Below are 26,330 nucleotides of genomic sequence, written 5' to 3' on the forward strand. Positions count from 1 at the left end.
TTATATTTTGTTCTTTCATCCCAAATATTAACACACTCTTCTTCTTTTCTGCTATTTCCCTTATCAATGTTTCCTTATTCTTCATTACATTAACCAGTTCCTTGGACCTTTCTTTTTTGTCTTCCTTCAACTGATCTTTAATCATTTCTTGTAATTCAACCATCTCTGCTTCCCTCGACTCAGTCCATTGTGTTTTCTTCAGTTCCCATTCCCTTTCAAACCTTTCATTCTGCTCACTAATCATTTCCTTAAAGTCATCTTTCTCCTTTACTACTCTCTCCATTTTCTCCTCCAACCGTCTCTTGTATTTTTCAACCTCCACTCTCAAGTGTGCATTCTCATCCACCAATCGTTTTTCATTTTCCTCCAGTCTCTTAACTCTTTCCTTCAAAGCCTGCTCCTCCTCACTCCTCTGAACTTTTAATTCCTTCACCAACTCCTCAAATCTCTTCTCCAACATTACCAATCTACCTTGCATTGTTGCCCCTGTTGAAGATGGACTCATGCTTTGACTGGCCACTTTTGGCTTTGCTCCCTGGGCCTCATCGACATATTTTGAATTTGGTAATTTATTTCTTACCTATCTATCCATTTTTTTTTTTTTTACTCTTCCTGGGAGCATGTGGGTGTGTGGTCACTGGGGGCCAGGCCTGGTAGCTACATGTGTGTGGTGGGATGCGTTGGCGGTTGCTATGGCTGGCCTTTGTGTGGTTCCCGCTCTGTACACACCACCAGGCTACGTTCACTCTGTACACTCGTTCACTCGCTCTGGTCACCCCTCAATAGCAATAACGATTCTCACTCAAGCACATTGCTTAGCATGTTGAGTGTTAGTTAGATGCCACTCTGAGCAGGAGGCACGTCCGCACAGAGTGTGTGTGTGTGTGTGTGTGTGTGTGTGTGTGTGTGTGTGTGTGTGTGTGTGTGTGTGTGTGTGTGTGTGTGTGTGTGTGTGCGTGTGTGTGTGTTTACCTAATTGTATTTACCTAATTGTAACATACGGGAAAGGAGCTGTGCTCGTACTGTCCCGTCTCCATATCTACTAATGTCCAGCTTTTTCTTAAAATCATGAATATTCCTTGCGTTGACCACTTCCACGTCTAAACTATTCCATGCTTCCACCCTTCTATGAGGGAAGCTATATTTTTTCACATCTCTCCTATAAGTGGCCATTTTAGTTTTTTCCCATGCCCTCTCGACACTCTTTCATTCCACATACACAGATCTTCCTATCCATTTTTCCATGCCAATCATCACTCTGTATATTGCTATCAGGTCTCCTTTCTCTTCTGTTTTCCAGGGTCGGAAGTTGCATTCTGTTCAGTCTGTCTTCATAAGTCAAATCTCTTAAGTCAGGCACCATTTTTGTTGCAGCCCTCTGTACTTTCTCTAGTTTCCTTATGTGTTTCTTTAAGTTCGAGCCCACTGTATTGTTGCATATTCAAGCCTTGGTCTTATCATTGCAGTAATTATTTTCTTCATCATTTCTTCATCTAAATATACGAACGCCACTCTTATGTTCCTCAATAAGTTCAATACTTCTCCAATTATTTTGTTTATATGTCTCTCTGGCGATAGGTCATTGGTAATTGTCACCCCAAGGTCTTTTTCTTCATGACTGGTTTTATGTCTTCATTTCCTATCTTGTACATACTCCTGATTCTTCTTTCACTCTTGCCAAACTCTAATTTCTTGCATTTTGTCGTGTTGAACTCCATTTGCCATGTACAGCTCCATTTCCATATTCTGTCCAAGTCTTCCTGGAGTAGTTCGCAATCTTTGTCACATCTCACTTTTCTTAACAATTTTGCATCGTCTGCAAATAGGCTCACATAACTGGACACCCCATCCACCATGTCATTTATGTAGACTGCAAACATTACTGGTGCCAACACTGATCCCTGTGGAACTCCACTCTCCACCAAGCCCCATTCTGATGGTCTGTCCTTAATTATTGTTCTCATTTCTCTTCCTACCAAAAGTCTTCCATCCATTTTAGTAAACTGCCATGCACTCCTCCTACCATTTCAAGTTTCCAGATCAGTCTCCGGTGTGGTACCTTATCAAAGGCCTTTTTTAAATCCAGATATATTCCATCAGCCCAACCATCTCTTTCCTGTATTACATCTATCACCCTCGAATAGTAACATATCAGGTTTGTCGTGCATGAACGCCCTTTTCTAAAACCAAATTGACACTCACAAAGTATGTCATTTTTCTCCAAGAAGTCTGTCCATCTATTCTTCACCACCCTCTCACACATCTTAGCTACCACACTTGTAAGTGACACTGGTCTATAGTTCAATGGGTCTCTCTTGTTACCTGATTTATAAATTGGGACAATGTTAGCTCTTTTCCAGTCTTGGGGCACTACACCTTCCCTTAATGAGGCATCAATTACTTCACAAACTTTTTCTGCCAGTTGCTCCTGCATTCTCTTAAAATCCATCCTGATACCCCATCAGGTCCCACAGCTTTTCTCACTTCTAGACTCCCCATCATATTCTTGATCTCCTCCACAGTTACTTGAAACTCCTTCATAATCCCTTTCTGTTCCATTACCAGTGGCTTGTCAAAAGCAGTCTCCTTTGTGAATACCTTCCGAAAGCATCCATTCATAGCCTCTGCCATTTCCCTGGGATCCTCACTGCAAACTCCATTTACTTCTAAACTTTCAATACTTTCTCTATTTTTGATGTTGTTGTTCACATGTCTGTAAAAAAGCCTTGGTTGGTCTTTACATTTATCAATTATATCCTTTTCTTGTTTCTTTCTTTCTTCTCTTCTAATCAACACATATTCATTTCTTGCTCTTTTGTAACTTTCCCACTGCTTAATCCGTCTTTTCCTTCTCCACCTCTTCCATGCATCCTCTTTTCTTGTTCTAGCCTTTTCACATCTATCGTTAAACCAGTCCTGCTTTCCAACTTCTCTATGTTGTCTTATTGGTACAAATTTTTCTCACCTTCTTTGTATATTTTTATAAATTCCTTCCACTTTTCATTTGCTCCTTAGCACTCTTGAATTTCATCCAATTTGTCTCTTGAAAGAATTTCTTTAGGTTTCCAAAATCTGTCTTGGCATAATTCCATCTTCCCACTTTATATTCTTCATTTCTTCTAGATTTCTCTTCATCTATCACCTTGAACTCCAAAACTGCATGATCACTCTTTGCTAAAGGGCACTCCACCCTCATCTCTTCAATGACCATTGGCTCTGTACTAAAGACCAAGTCCAGTCTTGACGATGCTCCTCTCCTCCAAACCTAGTATCTTCTTTGACCCACTGAGTTAACACATTTTCCATTGCCAGTGTCAATAGTGTATTTCCCATGTTGTCTCTGATCCTCCATTGACCAGTCCTCCCAACACACCTCTTTACAATTAAAATCTCCCATCATTATAGTTCGTTCACAGCCACCCAACATTTCTTCCAGACATGTTCCTGTATCTCTTATCATTTCTTCATATTCCTGTACTGACCATGCATTTGTCTTAGGTGGTACGTACACCACTATGTAGCGCCTCTTTTTCCTTCATTAGTTTCTGCTCTGATCTTTAGCACTTCTGCCTTTCCCATACCTTCTTTCACTTGATCCACCTTTATATCTTTTTAACCAGCAACATCACTCCTCCTCCCATCTTACCTACTCTATTTCTTTTCCAAACATTATATTTCCTTCTCCAACCATCATCAGGTCTTCTCCTCTCTCAGTTTTGTTTCAGTAAGACCCACAATATCTGGGTTCTTATCCTCAAGTAATCGTTGAGTTCTAAAATCCCCGATATCACTCCATTTATGTTGGAATACATTACATTCCGCTCATACGTAAGTTTCTTTAGTCCTTTCTTACTGTACTTTTCTGGGTTATGAACCACTTCCTCAGTCTCATATCCAAGATTCTCCAGAAAAACTCTTTCTTCTCTGTGTGTGTGTGTGTGTGTGTGTGTGTGTGTGTGTGTGTGTGTGTGTGTGTGTGTGTGTGTGTGTGTGTGTATTTACCTAGTTGTACCTAGTTGTAGTTTTACAGGGCCTGGGCTTTATGCTCGTGTGCTCCTGCATTCCCGTCTCCATATCTACACTTATCCAATTTTACTTTAAAAGTGTGCACACTCGTTGCAGACACTACTTCTTCATCTAAACTGTTCCACGTCTCAACACATCTCTGTGGGAAACTATATTTTTAATATCTCTCAGACATCTTCCTTTCTCAGCTTTTACTATGCGATCTTGTGCTTCGGATGTCATATTCTTCTCTCAGGATCAGTTTCTCATTATCCACTTGGTCCATTCCGTTGATCAATTTATAAACTTGTATCAGGTCTCCTCTCTCCCTTCTTTGTTCCAGGGTTGGTAGATCCATAGCCTTTAGTCTCTCCTCATATGTCATCCCTTCAAATTCTGGAACCATTCTTGTAGCTATTTTTTGTAGCCTCTCAATTTCCTTATGTGTTTCTTTTTATGAGGGGTCCACACTACTCCTGCATATTCCAATCTGGGTCTTATTATAGTACTTATTAATTTCTTCATCATTTCTTTGTCCATGTAGTGAAATGCTACTCCAATATTCCTTAGCAAATTATATGTTTCTCTAAAAATTCTATCAATATGGCTTACTGGTTGATTGTTTTCTTTCATCGTCACTCCTAAGTCCTTTTCCTTTTTTACTTTCTCCAGTTCTACTCCATCTCCCATCTTATAGATTCCCACAGGTCGTCTTTCACTCTTTCCTATTTCCATGACATGGCTTTTGTTCACATTGAATTCCATTTCCACTTTTTACTCCATTCCCAGATCTTATTTAGGTCTTCTTGCAGTATTTCACAATCCTCCTTTTGCTTTATAACTCTGCACAGTTTTGTATCGTCCACAAACAAATTTATGTAGCTGTTCACTCCTTCTGGCATGTCGTTAATATAAATGAGGAAAAGTATTGGTGCCAATACTGACCCCTGTGGCACTCCGCTTTCTACTGCTCTCCACTTTGACTTCATATCTTTAACTACCGTCCTTATTTCTCTCACCCTCAAATAATTTTCTATCCATCTCAATGTGCTTCCTTTTAAGCCACCCTTCTCCTTTAATTTTCACAGTAATCTTGCATGTGGCACTTTGTCAAACGCCTTTTTTAAATTCAAATAAATGCAGTCAACCCATCCCTCTCTTTCTTGTAATCTATCAACTATTCTAGAATAGAAACTCAATAAATTAGTTACACAAGTCCATCCTTTTCTAAAACCAAATTGGCTATTTGATATTAATTTGTTGTCTTCAAGGAACTCGATCCATTGTTTCTTTATTATTCTTTCACACATCTTGCATATTACACTAGTTAGTGATACCGGTCTGTAATTTAAAGGTTTTTCTTTCCTTCCACTCTTATATATGGGAACCACCTCAGCTCTTTTCCATTCTACTGGCACTGTTCCATTTTCTATTGAGCATTTTATGATGTTGTATATAGGACTTGCTAGTTCTTCCCTACATTCTTTCAGTATTCTGCCTGAGACTTCATCCGGTCCCATTGCCTTCTCTTCATCCAGTTCCTTCATTAACTCTTTTATTTCAAGCTTGGTTACTTTAATCTCTTTCATATAGATTGTCTCTCTATTACTCTGTGGCCTCTCAAATTTGGATTCCTTAGTAAAGACCTGGAATTTTTTATTTAATAGTTCTGCCATACTTTTTGGGTCTTCCACCATCTCATTCTCTCCTTTTAACCTTTCTATTGTTTCTTTTTGCCTAATTTTTTCATTTATGAATCTATAGAACAATTTTGGTTGCTCCTTACATTTTTCGACAATGTCTTTTTCGAAGTTCTTTTCCTCTTCTTTCCTCACCTTAACATATTCATTTCTTGCTGCTTTGAAGTTTTCCTTATTTGCTGGATTCCTATTTCTCCTCCACCTTTTCCATGCTCCATCTCTTTTCTCCTTTGCCTTGGCACACCTTGCATTAAACTAATCTTTTTTTCCTTCTTCTTTAGGTCTATATTTTGGGACATATTCCCTGACTCCTGTTTTGTATATTTCCAAAAATAAGTTATATTTGTCTTGCATTGTCTCTGAGTTTTCCATCTCCTCCCAGTCTACGTTTTTAAAATAGTTCTTGAGATTCTCAATATCAGCCTTTCTGTAATTTAATCGGTCTCTTTTGTATGAATCGTCTCTATCTTCCTTTCCCTCTTCTATATCCATTTCTAATTCACTCTTTCCCAATGGGCACTTATATCTTATATCATCATTCATTTGTATACCCCTTGTGTGTGTGTTGCGGAGTCCTGTTATCTGCGTGGGTGGTCCAGCTGGTGTACGCTAGACACCGGTGACGTGATTGGCTGGCGTATGATGTTGGAGGCCTTCCTTTCTTTTTGTTTCCCCTTATCAGACATCAGTAAATGTTTTAAGCGGCCCCTAGACGTTCAATATTATTGCGCAATGTGGGTTGCACAATATTTTGACGGTGGCCCCTAGACGGTCAATATTATTGTACAACATTTTGGTTTGTGCAAAAGATTGTACCATATGGAGGCGATATTGAAGGTTGTGCAATATATTGCGCAATCATGAGCACAGACGTACAACCACATGGATGCAAGAATCCAGGCGCTGGAGAGTAAGTTCCTAAGCATTTTGACAATAGAAGAAAAACTGGATAGAGTTCTAGCCGAGAATGATTCATTTAAAAAAAGAGATCTACTTGTTAATGCTAGAGAATAAAGAGCTGTTGAAGGAAAAAGTAGAGATGGAAAAAGAAAACCAACAACTAAGGAAACAATGCGAAGAAATGAAGGCTAATCTCATGGAAATGGAGATAAAAATATCCGAAGGGGACTTGAAGAAAGAGGAATTAATCTAATTGACACTAGGATGAAAGAAGTGAATCATGAACATCTGGAAGTACAAAGGTCATTTAGAGAGATAGTAAAAAAGCAGAAAGAGGAAAATAAAAGGATTACGCAGAGGGAAATGGTAAAGGCACTAAAGGAAAATGAGTATGTGGTGAGAGATATCGCTGAAAAGAAAAAATGTGTGATCATAATAGGATTGCGGGAGGAAACTAACAGGAACTGGCAGGACAGGAGGGATAAGGAAAATGACAAGATTAAGTCTTTACTGAACAAGATCTCTGTGGAAGAAGAGGACCTATATGCTGAGGTAGAAGAAAGTGTGAGATTGGGAGCTTTTGAGGAAGGCAATAATAGACCATTAAAATTGAAATTAAAGTCTCAGGTGGCAGCGGAGGCCTTGTTGAGGAGGGCTTGGAAACTTAAGGACTCTGAGGAAACCAAAACCATTTACATAAGAAGAAATATGTCACAAGATGAGAGAATGAAGATGAAGGAGCTAGTATCTGAAGTGAAGGAGAGGAATGACGAAAGAACAGAGGAGGAAAAGATCAAGATTTTTTGGAAGATGAGAAATGGGAGGCTAAAGAAGTGGTGGATAAAACAGACAGAATAGACATTACATGAAAGAACGAGACTAGGAATGGAATAAAAGTTACTTACATGAACATAGATGGATTTCTGTCTAAGAGGCTAGAATGTATGGATTACCTAAGAAATAACGAACCGGACATAATGTGTGTAGTGGAAACAAAGCAAAGGCCCGAAATAAAGCTAGACTGGTTTGTTGTAAAACACTACAAAGTATGGAGAAATGATAGAAAAAATAAAGGTGGTGGTGGTATAATGGTTCTTACTAAGGATGATCTGATAGTGAAGGAGGTGAACTATAGCAAGAGAAATGAGGAAGTGATAAGTATGCTTATAACAGATGGCAAGAGGGATAATTAATATTATAACAGTATACATACCACCCAGAACCAGTGCTTGGGAATATGAATAGTACCAAATGGTGATGAGAAATACTCTAGACAGAATGAAGCAAGAACTCATCAGAAAGGATAGAGTGATGATAGTTGGAGACTTTAATTGCAAAGAAATAGTGTGGGAAGACTACGAAGTGGTGAATGGTGGTGAATGGGCAGAAGAATTGTTAAAGGTAGCAACAAATAACTTGATGGCACAGTGGGTGAGATCACCAACAAGGTGCAGGGGACAAGATGTTGCAGCAAGATTGGATTTGGTATTTACCAGGAGCATCTCTCTAAAAGAGGAAATTGAACATGAAAGTCCCTTGGGGAAAAGCAATCATGATGTCCTAAGCTTTGAGCTGGATACAGAATTAAGCATGAATAAGATTGTGGAACCCAGGGAGGAAAAATTGAATTATACTAGGGCAAATTATAACCATATAAGGGAGTTCTTTAATGAAATTGACTGGTCCGTGGTATACCAGGAAAGAGATATGCAATTGAAGTACGATAAATTCATGGATTTGTATAACTCCACTGTGAAAAAGTTTGTGCCATATTACAGGAAGGGGACTTTAATTAATATACAGTGGTTTAATAGAAATTGTGAAGAAGCAAAAAAGAACAAAGAAAAGGCATGGAAGAAACTTAAGAAAAGCAGTGATGTATTATCAAGGAAAGGCTACAAAACAGCAAGGAATAGATATGTTGAAGTAAGGAGAACAGCACAGAAGGAATATGAACAGAGGGTGGTGGAAAACTGTGATAGTGACCCAAAAATGTTTTACAAATTCATAAATGGAAAACTAAATAAAAGGGAGGCAATAGAAAAGGTAAAAAACTGGGAAGAAGTATATGAAGAGGCAGGAGAGATAGCTGAAATTTTGAACAACAACTTTTGCAAAGTGTTTACAAAGGAGGAGCATTTTATGGGAGGAAGGCCTACAGAAATAAAGCAAATGCAGAACATCATAGTTACTAAGGAAGACGTAAGGAAAATTATAAGCAATCTGGATATTAATAAATCAATGGGGCCTGATGGCATATCTGGGAGGTTGCTAAAAGAATGTAAGGATCAATTGTTGAACCCCATATTTGATATTGTGGATACCTCCATACGAACAGGATTAGTCCTGAAACAGTGGAAAAGAGCTGACATTGTGCCTATATATAAGAATGGTAGTAGAATGGAACCGCTAAATTATAGACCAGTATCGTTGACTAGTATATTGTGCAAGGTATGTGAAGAAGTAATTAAAGCTAAGTGGAGTGAGTATCTAGAAAGTGAAAACATTCTGAGTGAAAGGCAGTTTGGTTTCAGAAAAGGAAGATCGTGTGTATCCAATTTATTATGTTTTTATTCAAGAGTGACTGACATACTGCAACATAGAGAGGGATGGGTGGATGCTATCTACCTGGACTTGAGAAAGGCCTTTGATAAAGTACCACACAATAGACTGATGTGGAAACTAAAGATGACTGGAGGAGTAAATGATAAACTAGCAAAATGGATGGAAAATTACTTAATGGGAAGAGAAATGAGAACAGTGGTGAGAGGAAGTCCGAGTGGAAGAAGGTAACCAGTGGAGTTCCACAAGGGTCAGTGCTGGGTCCCATCATGTTTTTGATTTATGTTAATGATATGCCAGTAGGAATTGACAGTTATATGAACATGTTTGCGGACGATACTAAAATTATGAGGAGAGTAAAGAATGTGGAAGATTGTAAAAAGTTACAGGAAGATCTTGATAAAGTATATGAGTGGAGTAAAGAGTGGCAGATGGAATTTAATATAGACAAGACCCATGTTATGAAAATGGGAAGAAGTAGATACAGACCAAACTGGGATTCCAGACTGGGTGATGAGAAAATTAAAGAGACCAATGAGGAGAAAGACTTAGGAGTAACCTTGCAGAACACTTTGTCACCAGAGAAACACATTAACAAGATTTTTGGGAAAACATACAACATGCTTCAAAATATTGGCCTTGCATTCCACTACCTAGATGAAGGAATGATGAAGAAGATATTATGTACCTTAATAAGATCCCAGCTAGAAGATGCAGCATGTGTCTGGTCATTGCATATGAAGAAAAATGTGAAGGTAGAAAGGGTACAAAGGCTGGCAACAAGGATGGTACCAGGACTCAGGGAGTTAGACTATGAGGAAAGACTGAGGAAGCTGGGGCTGACCACATTAGAAGAGAGAAGAACAAGAGGAGACATGATAACTATGTATAAATTGGTGAACAAGATTGACATACTGGATAGAGAGTTGATAAAGGTGACCACAAGTAATTATCTCCGAGGACATGGAAAAAAGCTAATAAAGGACATCTGTCTAAATGACGTGAGAAAATACAGTTTCCCGCATCGTAGCATTGATAAGTGGAATAAACTGAGCAGTCATGTCGTTGATGCGGTGTGTCAATCAGATGAAAGAGAGATATGACAGGAATGGACAAGGAGACAGGACACAGAGAGCTTAGCTCGGGCCCTGTAATACACAAATAGGTAAATACAAATAGGTAAATACATTGTGCAAACAGTCAGTCCCTGCCAGAACTTCATAACGTCAACATGTTGACTGACTCTGAATTGTGTTGCGTGATGATTGCTGTGGCAGCAAGTCGTAAGAAAGGGAAGAAAAAAGGCTCGCAGAAGGGTAAACCACGATACACCTCAATAAATTCAACAATGAATTCTTTTTCGGCCTTCTTGTCACCCATGATACGCGTGGTTGAGGAGAGAGACAAACACCTCACATGACCGCTGGAGAGAAACTGACAGGATATTGCGCAATATAGCCAACAGACGACACAATATTATCCCGTTTGCGCAATATATTTTCAAGTTTTTGAAAATCACACAATATATTGCACAATCTTTCAATACTGCCCACACACGATCAATTATATTGCACAAACCAAAATATTGCGTAATAATACTGAACGTCTAGGGGCCGCTTTATGTTACAAAATGTTTTTTGTATTATACTTAAAATGATTTTATAAAGTGTGACATAAGTATTGTGGACTGTATACATATTATGTGGGGTACTGTACAGTACAGTACAATCACTCTAACTTCTCAGTATATGTGGATGGTGGAATAGCGTACGTAAAATAGTGAAATCACCCACACAAATACAAGTTGACAAGTAGGAAAAGAGCAATCATCACATATGGGCTGCCATAATGGCTGGAAAGGCCCATGCCACTCCCCCCAGTCTGGCAAATCTTCAAGAAAAAAAAAAGCCTACATAAATCTTTTGTGGTGCGGTGAGGAAGTACACAGTGGACTGGTGGTAGTAGCAATCCCTGTAAGATGTTATGACAGTACTACAAAGAGATATAGCAAGTTGGGGTTAATTTAGTGGGTTTTACATAGTGCCCTCAAGATTTTAATCTTACTTTCAACCTTACTATCCTACAATCCGGAAAATCCTAGAATCCGGAATGCCTGAACTCCCATGACTTCCGGATTTCAGGACTTTTACTGTATATTTCTTTTTCAACCCATGGGGTACGTTGGGGACCAGCCCAGATCACATCCTTCCTATTTTCATTATTTCCTATGGGAAAATTACGTCCGCTTAACAAATTTCCGCTCTACGAACAGCTTTGACACCCCCTATCCTGTTCGTTAAGCAGAGTATTACTGTACTAGTACTGTAGTTAAATAAAATATGTGTCTGGTACTTCATTTATTGTTTTTTTATTTGTCTTTTTGGTAAAAAAGTTTTTTGGGGAGGATCTGGGAACCTAACCCCTATTTTACCATAGGGCCTATTATTCGCCCAACACGAATCTCGCCGTGCACAACGAGCTCAGGAACCTAGCTGTCGTGTTGGGTGAGGTATGACAGTACATCTTATATGTTGCTCAATATAGGAAATACAAAAACAATTAGAGAAATATAGTGGAGACTTAACACTCAAACTTAATTCATTCCAAATGGCTGTTCGAGTATCAAAAAAATTTCACTATCAATACCTATAAATGAGGTCATTTGTTCTAATCTTGGTAAAACCTTAAGTTTATAAAAATTTCTATGTAATACTTTTTCATAATTTTGATTTGTACATATACCCTAAGTGAAGATGAGTGATGAATAATGTAGAAGAGGAGAGAACGGTGGAGAGGAGGTAGGTCATCACTGGAGGAACCACAATCCATGAAAACATCTGGTGTGATTCCTGTGAACCCACTAGTAGAGGGCTGTGGCTCACAAACACTTGCACTCTCACTAGATTCCTTATTTTCACCACTAATAAGCCTCTTTGGTACCATTATAAGTTTCTAAATGAAAAATTACTGACAGAAAGCAAAAAATTGTTGTTTTCTTATGACTGCGGAAGGACTAGGGATGTGCATTGGTATCCAGAATACCAGTATTTTTTTTCAGTATTACCAGTATCAGAATGGGAAAATAGCAGCAGCGGGAAGGGAGAGGCCAGAGCTTTGTTAACAACCACGTGTGCAGCAATTCGATTGCCAGATATTTTCACCATTAATAAGGCTTTAGTGTTAATGTAAGTTTATAAAAGAAATACTAAACACAGAATAAAGAAAAATGTTATTCTGATGGTTGTGGCACCACAACTGGTGGAGGGCAGGAGGAAGGGGCCAGGAACCTTTGTTTATAACCACATGTGTGGATGTTTGACTATCAGGTATTTTCATTTAGTATTAAATTGAACTTTTGCATTCAAGTATTGAAAAGTTCAACTATTATGACATTTCGACTATTGAGTCCACTGTAAATGGAAAAAAAGCTTGACTTTTTGCTCAATCTTTTTGCTTTAGGTTGGCACCCCTTGAACTTAAATAATAAGTACATTTCCATTAGCATTCTATCACCTACTTTGCCACCCTCATAGAAGCACCATTAGGAGCTTCAGCCACCACAGTCTCCCCATCCACAGTGCGATCCCGTACTTCCTGAACCAATGTTGCCAGTATATCCATCATCTGATTAACCTACAAAAGAAAAGGTAACATTTATTAGAAGCCAACACATTACAAAGAGTATGAAATATACAGCAATGTGTGTATGTGCATAAGAATATATTACATGAATAGGGAAACAGGAAATAAATACAAAAAAGTGTGAAATAATTAGACTGCAATAAAAAAGTAATGAAAATACACAGCAATGTCAAATAGGACATTAGAAAATATATGAATGGAGGAAAGGAAAGAAAATACTTCTAAATCAGAATATTGATCTGCAAAAATATAGTTCTGCACACACGTGGTGACGAAATAACGTTTGTATTAATACAGGTACGGAAATAATCAAGCGTGTAAGAATGTAGCAGAAACCAGAAAAAATATCCTAATTAGAAGACAAATAAAAGAAAATGGAATAAGGAAGGAACAAATGAAAGAAAATTACAATTAATACATACTACTCTCTAGATGAAATGTTAAAATATGGCATCAAGATATGAAAAAACAATTAGGACAAAAGAAACAAAAAATATAAAAAAAAATATTCAGTGTGTGTGAATGAAAGAAAATCAAATATATTTCTGTCAACAAACCTGTTCTTTTGCTCTGCTGATTGTAGTGTCAATAACATTCTTCTGCCGCATTACAGTTGAACTAATTGGAATTTCAAGATTCACTGTAAAAAACAAATTCTTTCACATTCAACATCATTAACAAATTATATTGAAATGTCAAATATCTTAATTGACAGATTGTGAGACCTTTGGGGACTTGGAAACCTGAAATACCTCTAACATATATGGTGCCTCCTTCATAAAAGGACATGATATTGAATGACTAACCTATGCCTCTGAACACCTTTTAACAGAAAGACCTTAACATGGACAAATTTTTACATTGAAATTTTGAATATCTATGCTTAGGGATTATGGGACATTTTGGTACTTAGAATCCAAGACAAACAGCTTTCGATACATATACAGTAATACTACGCTTAATGAACATTCGTCTAATGAATTTCCGGTTCAACATACTATATAAAGTTAGACCAAAAAGTCCACATAACATACAACCACATCCGTTTTAGCGAATTTTCTGGGTTTGAATTTGACGGGTGAGGGACCAAATGCAGCAGCTTCGCTGTGATTGTCTGGCTCCCCGCCTGTCTCTAGCGTTCCTGCAGCTGGATCCAAGATTCTTTAACAACCTCAGAGCAACCTCCTGCCGCAAAATGGCTTCCATGAACGCTTGGAAGGATGGTGATGAGGTTGCTCTGAGGTTGCTGGGAACACCACCTCTGGAGGTGGTGTTACTCTCTTATATATATGCACATATGTTCACAAAGCAACATTTCTATTAGCTTTTTACAAACATTGCCCCAAAGGAAGGATTGTTTTGTAATGCATAAAGTGAAATCTTACATGGAATACCAAAACATAAAGTAGAGATGATAAGATCGGCCACAGACGGCGGAGACTCTGGCGACTTGGCCGCTTCTTCTTTTTGTGACCTTTTTAGCTTGGCGGGTTGTCTCACCACAATATTAATTTCACGTCACGAATTTCAACTGACGTCACACCGGTAGCCAACAAGATGCCATGCTACCATTCCACCAAGGAATATACAGAGAGAAAGTTTTGGTGTGGGTTAAAGTTTGGAGGCTTTTGACACAGTCCAACCAAATATTCTCCTTGACAAATTGCATCACTATGGTATTTGTGGTTGCATTCATGATTGGTTTGCCTCCTATCTCAATAATCGAAAACAGTTTACATCATTTAATAATACATGTTCCCCTATTAATCCAGTGTATTTAGGTGTACCACAAGGCAGTATACTGGGCCCCATTCTGTTCCTTATATATATCAATGATATCTGCAACACATCTGATTCACTAAACACCATACCATTTGCTGATGATTCTACACTCTACTTGACTGGGAAAAATCTAACAGAATTAATCTACAAAGCTAACACTGAACTATTAAAATTCTCAAATTGGTGCATAGCCAACCGACTTACAGTTAATACATCCAAAACGTTTTTTACCCTATTTTCTAACTCTATAACCACCTACCAGCCACAACCTAATTTAACAATTCTAAATGCTGACATCTTACAGATAGGTAAATTAAAATTCCTTGGTATAACCATTGATAAGAATTTCACTTTTAAACATCATTTATTCCAACTAAGTTTAAAGATATCTAGAATTATTCCACTACTACTTAAAGTAAAACATTTTGCCCCACTTGAAGTTCTCATTAGATTATACTATGCCCATATTTTTCCACAGGTAATCTATTGTAACCCAATCTGGTCTCAAACTTATCCCTGTCACCTGTATCAACTTAATGTTCTGCACAAAAAAATAATTAGGATTATTAGTAATAGTGACTTCAATGAACATACTCCTCCTTTATTTAAATCTTTAAATATCTTGAACTTGGATGATTTGTCTAAACTGAACATTGCCTCATACATGTTTAAAATGATTAACAACAATGTATTTAATACCCAACCTGCACACGGCCACCACACCAGAAATAAAACTCACTCAACATACCCGCACAAACTCACCTTATTCAAGCATTCTCTGCTCTACACAGGACCTAAAATTTGGAACTTATTGCCCATGCATGTTAAACAATCAACTAGCTTATCATCTTTCAAAAACAATTTCAAGAAACATTTATTGTCATCCTATTAGTCTATACACCATAACTGGTTGCTTTTGTCAAATTCAGTTGTCATTATTTCTCTTGAAAGAATATGTTACCACTTTATTAGCATTATTAATATCATCTTTATTATTATTACTACTATTATTATTATTATTATTATTATTATTATTATTATTATTATTATCATTATCATTATTATTGTTACCTATTATTATTATTATTATTATTATTACCCATTATTAGTGTTATTATTATTATTATTATTATTATTATTATATTATTATTATTATTATTATTATTATTATTATTATTATTATTATCCCTACTATTATTTTCTTTATTACTACTATTTTCATCACTAAATTTTACAGTTGTCACTAAATTCTGTTCTTATTATTATCTTCATTACTATTATAATTATTATTATTATTATTATTGATATCATTATTATTATTATTATTATTATTATTATTACTATTATTGTTATCCTTGTGTCCTTATGTTCTTTTTATTACTGTATTATTATTGTTATCATATTATTATTGTTATTATTATTATAATTATTATTTTTATTTATAATATGATTAACTTTGTCACCATTGTAAGTGAGTCTTCTAACACTTACACATAGCAAACATAGGTGAGATCAGGTAAATGTATTTTCTCTTAATATCTTTTCCTTTTCTCTCTCTTCTTTCAATGTTTTAGTTAATACTGTTCTCTTTGTTTAATTCAGTGTTTTCTATTTTGCTTTTGTTTGAAATGTTATATATATATATATATATATATATATATATATATATATATATATATATATATATATATATATATATATATATATATATATATATATATAATTTTTTTTCTTGCCCATAAAGTATTTACTTGCAAAGGGCTGTTTGTCTTATGTAATTTATTTGTTATTCACAATCTGTAAACAAATGGCAAACATAATAAAGTGTTTAAAGCGTTTAAAGTGTTTAAAGTGAGAACAGTGATGGTGCTGCCATCTGTTGGAAGCGAGTACTTTCATAGAAAATGTTATTAGGAGTAACTTAAAATTTCTCCCATGCTTCCTCCCCCACCTCCTATTTTTCCCTGCATTTTCTCGTGGTTATGAACTTATAAGGCAAATAAAACATATATATATATATATATATATATATATATATATATATATATATATATATATATATATATATATATATATATATATGCGTTTTCTGCCCGCCTCTGCCTGGGCCTCACCATACTCCTTACTTGCATCGCATATGTCGACTGTCTCATGACCACTTCTACCCTTGAAGTAGGACTACCCCTGAGGCCATGGAACATTTCCTGCTTCAATGCCCACGCCTCTTCTCTCAACATACTGCATTACGCTCCCGGCTCTCCGCCCTGGCCATCACAACACTCGACCTGCCCACCCTCTTGGCAGCCTCAGGCATCCACCTCTCCTGGCAACCTGCTGTCCTTCGCCTTACTTGTGCCTTCTTGAGGAAGACCGGCCAGCTACCACGCCTATGATACCCACCCAGGACTACCCCAAGGGTCATAAGGATCCAAAAGAGGCCATGAAGATCTATGCATCCTTATGAGCCCTGGGGTAGTCCTGTGTGGGTATCACAGGTGTGGTAGCTGGCCGGTCTTCCTCAAGAAGGCATAAGTAAGGCGAAGGACAGCAGGTTACCAGGAGAGGTGGACGCCTGAGGCCGCCAGGAGGGTGGGCAGGTTGAGTGTTGTGATGGCCAGGGCGGAGAGCCAAGAGCGTAATGCAGTATGTTGAGAGAGAAGGCGTGGGCATTGAAGCAGGAAATGTTCCATGGCCTCAGGGGTAGTCCTACACCAAGGGCAGAAGGGGTCACAAGACAGACTTAGGTGATGTAAGTGAGCACTGAGTGTGGTATGGCCCAGGTGGAGGCGGGCGATGGCTGATATACCTTGTGCTCATTCCCGTGACTGACTGACTGTCTGAATCTTGTAACGGCGCTGATCCTCCCCCGTTGATGGATCCCCCCATCCTTCACCCCCTTACTACCTGCGACCCATGCACCATCTGTTAGAAGCGAGGTTCCCTAATCAATTACTCCAGCCCGCCCATTGAACCCGTATATCCTCCCTAGAATCCTTGCATTCCACCGTCAGTCGGTTGCTACCTCCTTGCAGTCATGCATCTAGCTGCTCTTGCTCCGTTCTACTCCAAGCAACGTCTCGTTGGGTAAGCTTTCTCCTGAACAGTCCTAAGTTGACTGTGGGTGAAAAGCACATCGATGGACTACATTTTTCTGATAGACAAACAGTGTGGAGTTTGTACGAAGGTTAATGCCGCCTTACAGTGACGCCATATGGTGTATTATGACCGTCTTGTCTCTGTCTCTTTTATTGAGCAGTGTGATGTCAGGCACGGAGCAGTCTCTTCCTTTGCCCCCCTCCCTTTTGTCGTCTTCAGATAGGAAGAAAAGGAAGCGGTGCTCGGTGGATGATTCCACTCCTCCTCCACCTTGCGCTTCACCACTGTCACTCCTGGGGCCGATAGTTGGAGAGCTAGCTGACTTTTATTCATAGTATTGAGTGCAAAAGGGAGGAAGTCAAACAAGCCTTGAGGAGGATGAACGATGGGAAGGCAACAGGGCCGGATAACATACCTGTAGAGGTGTGGAAGAGTTTAGAAGAGGAAGGGCTTGAGTGGCTGTGTTGGTTGGTAAATAAGATCTATGAGAAGGAGAAAATCCCAAATGCATGGAGATGCAGCGATATTGTCCCAATATACAAAGAGAAAGGAGACATACAGGACTGTAAAAATTACAGAGGAATTAAATTAATGTCGCATACAATGAAGCTGTACGAAAGGATAATTGAGAGAAGAGTAAGGGAGAAACACAGGTGGGAGAAGAACAATTTGGTTTTATGCCGGGAGAAGTACTACCGATGCAATCTTTGCGCTAAGACAACTGCTGGAGAAGTATGGGGAGAAACAAAGAGAGTTACACCTTATTTTCATTGATTTGGAAAAAGCTTATGATAGAGTACCACGCCAGGAAGTTTGGGCTAGTATGAGAAGAAAAGGAGCATCAGAGAAGTATGTGAGAGTGATCCAGGACATGTACGAAGGCTCAAGGACGAGGGTAAGGAGCAGTGTGGGAGCAACAGAGGAGTTCTGTGTGAGAGTGGGCCTGCACCAGGGATCTTCTCTGAGCCCATATCTGTTCAACCTACTCATGGATGACAGTATTCAAAATATAAAGGAGGAGGCACCGTGGACTATGTTGTTCGCGGATGACATCGTCTTGGTGGATGAAAGTAGAGATGGTGTGGAGAGAAAGTTGGAGAGATGGCGACGAGCATTGGAGGAGAGAGGTTTGAGAATTAGCAGGAGAAGACGGAGTATCTGAATTTTAATGGTCGACAGGAGAGTGAAGTATGGATGCAAGATATGAAGTTAAAGGGTGTGAAGGAGTTCAGATACTTGGGCTCTCATATATCAGCGGACGGCAACCTGGATGGAGAGATCATTCACCGTATCCAATCGGGCTGGAAGAATTGGAAAAGAACAACTGGAGTGCTCTGTGACCGAAAAATTAGTGCAAGAGTAAAGGGAAAAGTGTTCAAATCGGTGGTTAGACCTGCCATGTTATATAGTGCGGAGACGTGGCCAATAAAGAAAGCACAGGAGAATAAGTTGGAGGTTGCTGAGATGAGAATGTTAAGGTGGATGCTTGGGGTGACAAGGAGGGATAAAGTGAGAAACAATTTTATAAGAGGAACAGCCAAAGTAACGGAGGTGACAAAGAAAGTACAAGAAAGGAGAATGCGATGGTTCGGTCATATCAAAAGGCGAGAAGAAGGATATGTCGGCAGAAGGATATTGGATATGGAAGTGGAGGGAAGAAGACGACGTGGCAGGCCAAAGAAAAGATGGAAGGATCGTATTGGAGAGGACCTGAGGGAGAGAGGATTGAGTGGAGAGGAGTTTGGGGACAGAGCCTTGTGGAGAAGACTAGTGAGGAACAGCGACCCCATATGAACATGGGAGCAGCTGCAGAAGAAGAAGAAGAAGAAGAGTGCAAAAGGTTTGAGGGTGTAATTCTATTGTACTTTGCATCTGGATGAAGGGATGGGACATCTTAAGTTGCACAATCCTGGGGTTTGGCCCCTGAGGGTCCCCAAAATGTGACCCCAGACCCATTTAATCATAATTTTGAGTGCAACATCCATTTCAAGTTTGTTGCATTCAGAATACCCCAAAAAAGAAAGTGGCACAACTTAAGACGTGAAAATGCCTGGGGTTATTAATTAAGACACGCACTAATTAATGACTAATTAACGATTTATTTAAACTTTTGAGTGCAACAAAAATTCTTTTTTCAAAACATCACTTAATGACACCAGACACTATAATCACAACTTAAGACGCGATGTTTCCTGGGGTTTGTAGATAAGATGGGTGTTTTGACCCCTGAGGGTCATGGGAACCCCCAATTATGGAGTTCTACCCAAGAGGTAGTGCAACAATTTTTATACCTGTTATGGATGACACAGTGTCTCAAATGGACAAAAATGTAATTTAAGACATAAAAATGTCTGGGGTTACTAATTAAGACGCCTTCTAATTAATGACTAATTAACGATTTAATTAAACTTTTGAGTGCAACAAAAATTCTTTTTTCAAAACGTCACTTAATGACCCAAGACACTATAACCACAACTTAAGACCCGATTTGCCATGGGGTTTGTAGATAAGATGGGGTGTTTTGACCACTGATGAACTGCTGTCCTACGATTGGCGATTGATTAGCTAATGCACCTAATGCCATTACTGAAAATTCCTAATCAAATACACCCCCTTTCCTTAGTTTATCTGAACAAATGGACCAGCGTCTCGACACATTACTCATGTAACTCATCACTGGTTTCGTCATCCGATGACTCCATATCCCCAAGCAGAGGATCATGATCTTCGTCGGCATCATCATCTATTCCATCTTCATGTCCCACCTCTTTTTCGGACGGTATCTCTGGAATGAGGGCAGGGGGCATCTGTTCACCATTGAACCAAATGATGCGAAATTCACCGTCAATGATTTCCCAACCACATGCGGGTGTTTTCTGCAGGTCATTCTGATGCGCACTGCCCCAAAGTCTGGCAACAAATGCACATCTATCAATGTGTGGTGCAAGTTCAGATTCACAGGGTGGAATGCTGCTGCCCTCAATGCTTTTAAGTTTGTCAAACGGATGTTTTGCTGTTGCCTTTCTCTTGTAGGTTTTTTTCGACCACATTGAACCGGTGCTTGTTTAATGGAACAGGTTTACGCGCTCCGTACAGTACACAGACAAATTCCTTCAAGGTCGCGATGACTTCCTCTGTTAGGACAGTTTTGCTCAATGATTCAAATGCCCTCTGGAACTTGTCGCTTTTGCTGACAACTGAATAAGGCCGGTTCTTGCCTTTTCGCGAAAAAGCAGAGGTGTAATCGCATCCAGTGAAGGCGTGTAGGCCGGGGAGTGCAGCACACATAGATTTGCCAATCGCGGCAGCAATCTTCGTAACGTTTACATAACGCAGGTTACCTTGTCCTTTAGTACCAACTTCCATCCAGACTGTGACTGTGATTCTATGGATGTGATGGAGTAGCAACACCAGAATATCCGTGTCAGAAGCTCGAACAACAATGTCACCAGGGGTATTCTTGTCCGCTTCAATCATGTGAAGGATGACTCTGGTGTCAGCTTCAGGGTGGTTGCAGTTTAAAGACGGAACTGCTTCTGACTTCACTTCGCCATCATCCACGAAATAACGCGTGCACTCTCCCATCACTCCCAAGAACACCTGTCTTCCATCTAGAAGGGGCAGGTAGTTGCTGTTTGACCAATCCTTCGTTAGAAAGACAGGCAACTCTCGTTTGAATGACTCCTCTCAAGTTGTTTCCTGAAGTTTGAGTCTCTCTTCTGTTGAGGTCCTTCAATAACCAACTTTCCTCCAACTACAGCTTCTCTGCGTTCTCGCTCACAGTCCTTAATTGATGGTCTTTCGTAAGTATCGAAAATGATGTCGATCCTCCGGGACTTGTACGCCAAACTAGTCAGCAGGATGTTCCGTGAGAGCTCCCCATATGTTTCTGGCTGATCTGGTGACATGCTGTGAAACTGAAAATTGCCGTCGATGATGTGAGTTCCAATAAATGTTGGGCTACCGTGGTCACTAACAGTACCTTCAAGAAGTTTGAACAACTTGCTTTTGTCTGTATGAACCATCGTCCCATCACTATGACACATTGAGAGTGGCACAGGTGTCAATGGGAATGAGAAGACATGCTCTAGGTCAGTGTTACTTGTTGCTGCAGTGAAGGCAATGCGGCCAAGAAGTGCACTGTTGCATTTGAGTTGTGCCTCTTTCGTGTTCTTGCCTGCTTTTCGATTTGCCACACATTCAGTTGCAAATGTGCGGAGATGATGTTTGCAATTGGTTTTTCAAAACGTTCCGCACTTTCAAGACATTCTTTGACAAAGGTTTCATGCCTATCCTTGCCGTCTTCTGGAATCTTCAACAGCGATGCACTTGCGGCATCGGACAGACTCTTCCCAGTGCTAATGTTGATCAGAGGCAAGCTTGTGTCGAGTGAAAATGGATTGGCACAAGACTCAATCTGATTGATGATCTTTTGGAGGTCTTCATTGTCTTTCCTGATTCTGGCGGGACTGAGGTCAGTTTGACTGCATCTTGTATTGCCCATTCCGACTGCAGCAAGAGCTTCATTGATAAGTGCTGCGCGCTGCTCTTTGTAACACTCCACCGTACTCTTGAACTGTAGTTGTTCGTGGATGAGGTGTATCCTGTCATCCTGGAGGCCGCATCAGCATTGACCGTTTGCTCCAGGGTCAGATCGACTGGAATCCGTGCAAAGTCATTGTCTGATCTCCTGACTGAGAAGCCGCCATCCTCGAGAATCTGCCGGAGACCGGGATGAGATTCATGTAGATTCATCACACAAAGGCATATATAGGCAGTAGTCAGTTTCAATGTAAACCATGCGGCGGCATGCCATGTTCTCTGTATCCACTGTACTGAAGAGGGCTAATGCATGCCGTAGCCCTATTGATGTTACATCTGTATTGTTTGTACACTTTCTCCCATTAAACTAAATTGTACTGTACCTTATCATTGATGTGAGCCTCCAATTTCACGAATATGCAATGTGGTCAATGATTATGCCAACAACTAAACGAAATCATGGAAAATTGAATTATTTAAGAAAGGAAAAGTGTATGCAGCATGCACTTGTCCCTGTTGCAGGGATTGGCATTTTGTCCGTTTGAGACCCTGTTTCATAAATAACAGGTATAAGTGTTGCACACCTCCTTGGTAGAAATCCATAATTGGGGTTCCCATGACCCTCAGGGATCAAAACACCCCATCTTATCTACAAACCCCAGGGCAAATTGGGTCTTAAGTTGTGGTTATAGTGTCTTGGGTCATTAAGTGACGTTTTGAAAAAAGAATTTTTGTTGCACTCAAAAGTTTAATTAAATCGTTAATTAGTCATTAATTAGAAGGCGTCTTAATTAGTAACCCCAGACATTTTATGTCTTAAATTACATTTTTGTCCATTTGAGACACTGTGTCATCCATAACAGGTATAAAAATTGTTGCACTACCTCTTGGGTAGAACTCCATAATTGGGGGTTCCCATGACCCTCAGGGGTCAAAACACCCATCTTATCTACAAACCCCAGGAAACATCGCGTCTTAAGTTGTGATTATAGTGTCTGGTGTCATTAAGTGATGTTTTGAAAAAGAATTTTGTTGCACTCAAAAGTTTAAATAAATCGTTAATTAGTCATTAATTAGTGCGTGTCTTAATTAATAACCCCAGGCATTTTCACGTCTTAAGTTGTGCCACTTTCTTTTTTGGGGTATTCTGAATGCAACAAACTTGAAATGGATGTTGCACTCAAAATTATGATTAAATGGGTCTGGGGGTCACATTTTGGGGACCCTCAGGGGCCAAACCCCAGGATTGTGCAACTTAAGATGTCCCATCCCTTCATCCAGATGCAAAGTACAATAGAATTACACCCTCAAACCTTTTGCACTCAATACTATGAATAAAAGTCAGCTAGCTCTCCAACTACGAGCTAGGCAGGCGCCACGTCAGAGTCTGCTGTGTTTGAGGACAGAGTTGCCTTGGATAGGCTGTCTAGCCTAGTGTCGGGCCTTATTGACAAGCTGAACAGGACCCCGGCACCGCCGGATGCATCTACGGACACCAGGAATGACTTTAGGGGGTTTCATGCCCTCTCGTCGTCTGAAGACGAGGCGAAGGTTGCCCCTGCTAGCCAGCCGGACCAACGAGTATAAATAACTATGAGAGGAAAGCTTGAAAATACTGCGTCATTAAGTTAGATTGTGGTGGATGGCAAGTATAGTAGTGTTTTGTTACCCTACATAAGATGTTTGAAAGAGTAATAAAGAAACAATGGATTGAGTTCCTTGAAGACAACAAATTACTTATCAAATAGCCAATTTGGCTTTAGAAGAGGTCGGTCATGTGTAACAAATTTACTGAGTTTCTACTCTAGAATAGTTGATAGGGTACAAGAGAGAGAGGGATAGGTTAATTGTATTTACTTGGATTTAAAAAAGGCATTTGATAAAGTGCCACACGCAAGGTTACTGTCAAAATTAGAGGAGAAGGGTGGTTTATAAAAGAAAACACATTGAGATGGATGGAAAATTATTTGAAGTAAGGAGAAATAAGGACGGTAGTCAAAGATATGAAGTCCAAGTGGAGAGCAGTAGAACGCGGAGTGCCACAGGGGTCAGTATTGGCACCAACCCTTTTTCTCATTTATATAAACGACATGCCAGAAGGAATGAACAGCTACATAAATCTGTTTGCAGATGATGTAAAACTGTGCAGAATTATAAAGCAAAAAGAGGATTGTGAAATACTGCAAGAAGACCTAAATAAGATCTGGAAATGGAGTTAAGAGTGGGAGATGGAATTCAATGTAGACAAAAGCCATGTCATGGAAATGGGAAAGGGTGAAAGATGACCAGTGGGAATCTATAAGATGGGAAATGGAGTAGAACTGGAGAAAGTTAAAAAAAGGAAAAGGATTTGGGAGTGATGATGGAAGAAATAATCAACCGGCAAGCCATATTGATAGAATTTTCAGAGACACACACAAGGAATATTGAAATATTGGAATAGCATTTCACTACATGGACAAAGAAATGATGAAGAAACTGATAAGTCCTATAATTAGACCCAGATTGGAATATGCAGGAGTAGTGTGGACCCCTCACAAAAAGAAACACATCAGGAAGCTGGAGACTACAAAAAATGGCTACAAGAATGGTCCCAGAACTTGAAGGGATGACATGAAGAGAGACTAAAGGCTATGGATCTTCCAACATTGGAGCAGAGAAGGGAGAGAGGGGATCTCATGCAAGTTTATAAATTGATCAACGGAATGGACCAAGTGGACAATGAGTATCTGGTCCTGAAAGAAGAATATGCCAGTCAAAGCACAAGAGCGCATAGTAAGAAGCTGAGGAACGGAAGATGTGTAAGAGATATTAAAAAGTATAGTTTCTCGCAAAGATGTGTTGAGACGTGGAACAGTTTGAATGAGGAAGTAGTGTCTGCAACGAGTATGCATACTTTTAAAGTAAGATTGGATACGTGTAGATATGGTGACGGAACCACACGAGCAATGTTCCCGGAACCCACCGCAAGGTGGCACTACACGACGAAAGCTTTGATGGAACACAACAGAATAGTTTAGTACAGAATTACAGATTTGCCTGCTAATGATGCGGGACGTCTAATTATCTATGATGCAGTCACTCTGTCGAGGTTGTACCGCATGGAATAGCTTGGAATGGTCTCAAAATTTAAGGAAACCATGAGAAATATACGGACCAGCATTGTTTAGGCAAAAAAGTGTGGATATTTGAGTTATTTTTGACGTATTTGTACATCATGAATAATGTTTGATGATGAATGGGTGAAGTATTAGTGACATAGGCATCTAAAATAGTGAAAGAAATGTTATATAACGTATATGCAAATACTGCGATGATAAATGTGGATATGGCATGTAGCCCCCGTGTTTATCGCTGTTTGTGCTAACGGTTTGAGTCTGGTGTGACATAGCGAGGTATCAGAGACTTTTCAGAGTACGATACAACAAGAGGTGCTGAGTTGCTGGGGACGAGGGAGTGTATGAGTGTCAGGAAGGGAGACCTGTTGGGCGGGATGGCGCGAAAATGGATCACCTTACAGTATCGCAGCCACACCTGCGCTGCTCATGCATCTAGAGCAAGGCTGGAAAGTGGAAACCGGATCAGAGAAACTCCACTACACTAAACCGGGGGAGAGAGTGAAAAAAAAAATAAAAATAAAAAGTTGGCATTAAGTTTTGTTATGTGGCGCTTTTTAATTTTGTTTTATTGTTGTTGTTATTATTATTATTATTATTATTATTATTATTATTATTATTATTATTATTATTGTCATTATTATCATTATTATTATTATGTAAAAGATTGGAATGCAAAGCATTCCAATCTTTTAAGGGCCTGTCACACCTTAACGTTTTAGAGAACGTATGGCTAGCGTATGGTAAACATGTTAAACGGTGGCGACGCTGAACTCTTCGTTTTTCGGCGTTGTCGACGATGCACAGCGTATAAGACAACGATCGGGAACGTACTCAGCGCGTGAGGAACGTGTGAGGAACGAACTAACAGGTAACGATCGAGTAGCATACGCGTAACAATCGAGTATCGTCGCCCTCGATCACGTGACGCATGTCAACTGCATAAAAAGGTTGCTGCAAGGACTATCGTGTCACAACTATACCA

General features: G+C 39.4%; 1 protein-coding gene across 1 annotated transcript in view; it reads right to left on the reverse strand.

Annotated features, from left to right (window-relative positions):
- LOC123504943 (polycystic kidney disease protein 1-like 2) overlaps nucleotides 1-26,330 on the reverse strand; it is a 137,348-nt gene that overhangs the window by 79,628 nt on the left and 31,390 nt on the right. The window contains exons 5-6 of the mRNA XM_045255901.1: nucleotides 13,367-13,449; nucleotides 12,685-12,800 (exon numbers count right to left, since the gene is read on the reverse strand). Coding sequence (XP_045111836.1) covers nucleotides 12,685-12,800; nucleotides 13,367-13,449 — 199 coding nt within the window. The remainder of the gene's footprint in view (nucleotides 1-12,684; nucleotides 12,801-13,366; nucleotides 13,450-26,330) is intronic.

Source organism: Portunus trituberculatus, chromosome 17 (assembly GCF_017591435.1).
Source record: "Portunus trituberculatus isolate SZX2019 chromosome 17, ASM1759143v1, whole genome shotgun sequence".
In the NCBI taxonomy this organism is placed as follows: domain Eukaryota; kingdom Metazoa; phylum Arthropoda; class Malacostraca; order Decapoda; family Portunidae; genus Portunus; species Portunus trituberculatus.